Here is a 4175-nt window from a genome sequence, read left to right as displayed (position 1 = left end):
AACCAAATGCAGTAGAAACTTTGCAACTGCTAGCAAGGTGTTATTATCTTGATCGAGGTTTCTCTGTTGCTTAATTTTGGAAGCTGCAGCCAGATGTAAAATTATTTGCTCAGAGTCATTAGAGACCTAGGCCTATAGTTTTTACTATTAATAACAACTGTATCAAAATAATTATATTGTTAAGTATTAAAATTATTATATTTTGCAGGGAAATAAAACTTTTTCGATATAAAGCATGATATGTTGCAATATTCAAATACTGGTGCAAGATTTTATTTCGAAAAATTCGTCTATTTTTATCCCCAAAACAATATGCGTCATATGGGAACTTCCCATGTACTTTTCTGAAACGTGGATTTGGTAAGGTGTTCAAAAAACTGTTAGTCAGTGACTAATTATCATCGTAAATCCAACAACGTGTTCATTGCCAACATTGAACTACAAAATATATATAATAAGGGAGACAACATGCATCTGTATTCATTTTGTCCAAACTCGTCAACGCGCACGGGGAATGTAAATCAGCGATTATCGAGACATCTATAAAAGAAACCATACCAATATGGGTCTGCTGTTAGCTAAACTGTCTTCACTGTACAATGATTGGTTTACCTATGGACCACCAACCAGAGTACTTCTTCTCGGACTTGACGGTGCAGGTAAGTGATTTAAGTTATTCCAAGTTAAATTCTCTTTTAAGTCATTTAAGACTCAAAATTACTGATTACACTCAGTTCAATTTTTGGGCAATTACCTAACCAGCACACTTGGTGGGGGGGGGGGGGGAATGATAAATTTGTGACAGAATCAGTGGCGTTGAGTGTCAGCTGTCCGCCGGGTTCTGAGACCACATATTTCCAATAGTTTACAATAAAAAACAAATAATTTGACACTTATTTCCCCGGGCACCCTATAAGGCCCCAGTGTTTTGCATAGATCCATTATTAAGTATAATAAGCAAACTCAAGGCAATAATTCCAGTTTTGGCGTACTCGTGAGTGATTTCAAAGCGAACTTCCCACGTAGCCATATTATAATACACTGTCGTATTACGTACCTGTGCAATCCGGGAAAATTGACAAAATAGTTCTCGGCCTTAATTTGCAGGTCATCAGTATTGCAACCAAAAATTCTGGACAGTAAAATAAGTGGTCACTCAACTACTGCCCGCCCCCATTAGGCCTACATGTTTCCAAGTCAACTCTTACCGTTAATATATCATTCGAGTGACTGGATACATCAATTAGGCAGAGGTTTCTTTTCTTTTCAGGGAAAACGACTGTTATGTACAAGTTAAAGTTGAATGAAGTGGTGACCACGATACCAACAATTGGTTTTAATGTAGAAGAAATCACACCAGTTCCAGGTTTAACTTTAACAGTTTGGGATGTTGGAGGCCAAGAAACCATCAGAAAGCTATGGAGACATTATTACATCGGAGCGGAAGGTATACTTAAATGAGTCGACTTCAGAGAATTGTTTTAGATACTCATATATTCTCTACACATATATTTTTCTCCTGGTAACGGGAGGAAGGGGGTAATGAAGGGTCATTAACATGACTATATAAGTGGAAGAAAATTATTTTGCTTTGATTTTATCTAGCAAAGAAATAGAGGGCCATCGAGTTACACCAAGGAATTTAAGCACATTAATTTCACCAATTCTGATGATCAAGTCATAAATAATTAGACACCAACATTTTCTTTTACATATTTTTCGCTTCTTTAGATCGATAATCTTTCTTTTAAAATCTTTGGTATAAAATAGAACAACAAATTTGCATTGATTTTCTACAGGTTTAATATTTGTTGTGGATAGCACTGACGTGGAACGATTTAAGATTGCCCGAGAAGAAATAGAAGCAATTCTGACAGATGACGGCATTATTAGGGATATACCCTTCGTTGTCATGGCGAACAAGCAAGACTTACCAGGTACCACAACCTTTTTAAATGTTCTGCAATACATAAACTGCATTTTAAAGATCAAGAACCTTCTAATATGGAGATTATTGTACCAGTCTGCATGCAACTAATTAAGGAGACTGCTTTGCCGACCCACCCCTGGCGGCCCCCGCCCCTTCCCCGCTTCCCCATTTTCGGAATGAAATCAATACATATCAAATCCACCATGCAAAATATTTTTCCTTCATTGTATGGATGGTATCGGTCCCTGACGGTCCACAATATGGCTATAGGCATGTGATACCAGATGGTAGTCAGCCACCTCGCCCCCCCCCCCTTGTATTCAGCACGAAAAAACAGACTCTTTTCATTCTTAACAAAACAGGAGCTGTTGGTCCATCCAAAATCATCGAAAACCTTCAGTTGAGGAACTTTCGCAGGAACCCGTGGTCCATCCAAGGAACATGTGCGACAACAGGCGAGGGGCTATTTGAAGGAATGGAAATGCTCTCTAAAATGCTTAAAACTTTCAAGAAAGAGAGATCTTGAACACGTGAAAACCAGCAGACAACCAATCATTATCAAAGAGGTGCATTGCCTTCGAAGGGGAGGAAGAGGTTGAAGGGTTAGAGCAGGGGTGGGGGGGGGGTGGAGGGATAGTAAAAAGGATTCTTTACGCCTCTGCATCCTTCTGTTCCTTCATCAGTAAAAGTTTATATAAGTGAGTGAATGTTACTGATGACGTCATACGCATTAAGTGTGAACATACACCTTGACTCTCGTGTTATTTATGCCTGTAGATATATATCCTATCCATTCTCAGCTTTCATCTCGTATATGAGATTAAAAGAAAACGTTGAAGAAAGACGTGCCTAAAAAGGTATGGGTGAGGAGGGGAGGTGGGGGGGGGGTGGTATGGTATGGGATGAGAGGGGAGGGGAATATGAGGGGAGCCTGAGAAAGTATTACTAGAATTGACCATAGCAATTTCGTCCAGTATACGGTATTCTGTATCTTTCAAGGTTTATGCAAACATAGTCCTTTATATTTGGACACATTAATCTGTGAATATTTAGTTTCAATGATGTCGGGCTAGTTCGTGCAATGATATATGTTTACCATATATAAGCGATGTTGTCTTATCAGGAATTGGTAAGGAAAATAAGGATATAAAAGTGACTATTCCATTATAGTTATATGTAATTTTTCATTCGTTATTCGGTTCATTAATTTTGGCGTATAATTGTTCCTATAAATTTTAACACGCTTGCAAAGTATTAACTTTAAATTAAAAAACTTATTTAATTTACGTAATATACATGTTGTATTTTTTAATGTTCCCTCCGTCATGAATGGGTTGCGGGTGGGGAAAAATGTACATTCTGATATTGTAAGGGAAATTATATTTTATACCGTATTGTATGATATGCAAACAGTTGGGGGCTCATTGAATTTTTATTAACAAAACATAACATAACATAGTAGAATATATGTTTTATACTACGTGTCAACTTCTCAAAATCGATTTATCTTTTATTTATAGTATTATTGAATGTATGTGTGTTTGTGTGTGTGTAAGTTTTTCATGAATTGAGTTACTGTAACAATCACATATCTGTAATATACCCCATGTATACTCGTAAAAAGAAAAACATGATTAAAAATAAACGAGAAGTTCTTGAAAGTTCCAAAGTTTTGTGTATGTGTGTGTTTACTCGACAACTATTACCAAATTTGGGCTACATATAAGTTTAAGTCAAAGTAGGATTATAATCTTTCTTTATGGATTGTTTTGTTCCAAATGATCGTTAAAAGAGAGAGAAATTAACAGATTCGAATCAATCGTCGAATGTTTTGTCAGACAGACACTTTTCATATTGCTGTTAATCTAATGTATAAAAACATCTTCAAATATATAAAATCCTATAATTATTGACGCCAATATTTGAAACGAAATTTGACGTTTTATCCAAACTTGTAAACTTCATTGATATGGGGTTATAATAGCCCAAATATGATCAAATCAGCTAAAAATGACTCTCAGCTTTAAGGAAATGATCTCCCAAAGTGTCCTGTACACTTTGTTCATTACTTCATTGTTCTAAAAGTTGCAAGATATTGACACCTTCCTTCGACAGCTGGAGAATCCTTGGTTGACAACATAATTTGTCCTTGACAAATTTATAACGTATTAACAAAATATTATTTTAGGTTTTCTTCTGTGGCATCTGAGGAACTGACCTGATGACCTTTGTGTTAGATTTACTA

The 4175-nt window shown here is 36.3% G+C and overlaps 1 protein-coding gene across 1 annotated transcript; it reads left to right on the top strand.

The window, feature by feature from the left end:
• The first annotated feature begins 404 nt into the window (after positions 1 to 404).
• On the top strand, positions 405 to 2813 carry LOC139971760 (uncharacterized). The gene is made up of 4 exons (XM_071978492.1): positions 405 to 659; positions 1271 to 1447; positions 1800 to 1937; positions 2293 to 2813. The coding sequence occupies exons 1-4, from the start codon at positions 563 to 565 to the stop codon at positions 2454 to 2456; spliced, it is 576 nt and encodes a 191-aa protein (XP_071834593.1). The 5' UTR covers positions 405 to 562; the 3' UTR covers positions 2457 to 2813.
• Positions 2814 to 4175: the final 1362 nt, after the last annotated feature.

This window comes from Apostichopus japonicus, chromosome 8, assembly GCF_037975245.1.
Source record: "Apostichopus japonicus isolate 1M-3 chromosome 8, ASM3797524v1, whole genome shotgun sequence".
NCBI classification, from domain to species: domain Eukaryota; kingdom Metazoa; phylum Echinodermata; class Holothuroidea; order Aspidochirotida; family Stichopodidae; genus Apostichopus; species Apostichopus japonicus.
The sequence above is the reverse complement of the archived record's forward strand: the minus strand, read 5'-3'. Positions and strand labels throughout refer to the sequence as shown.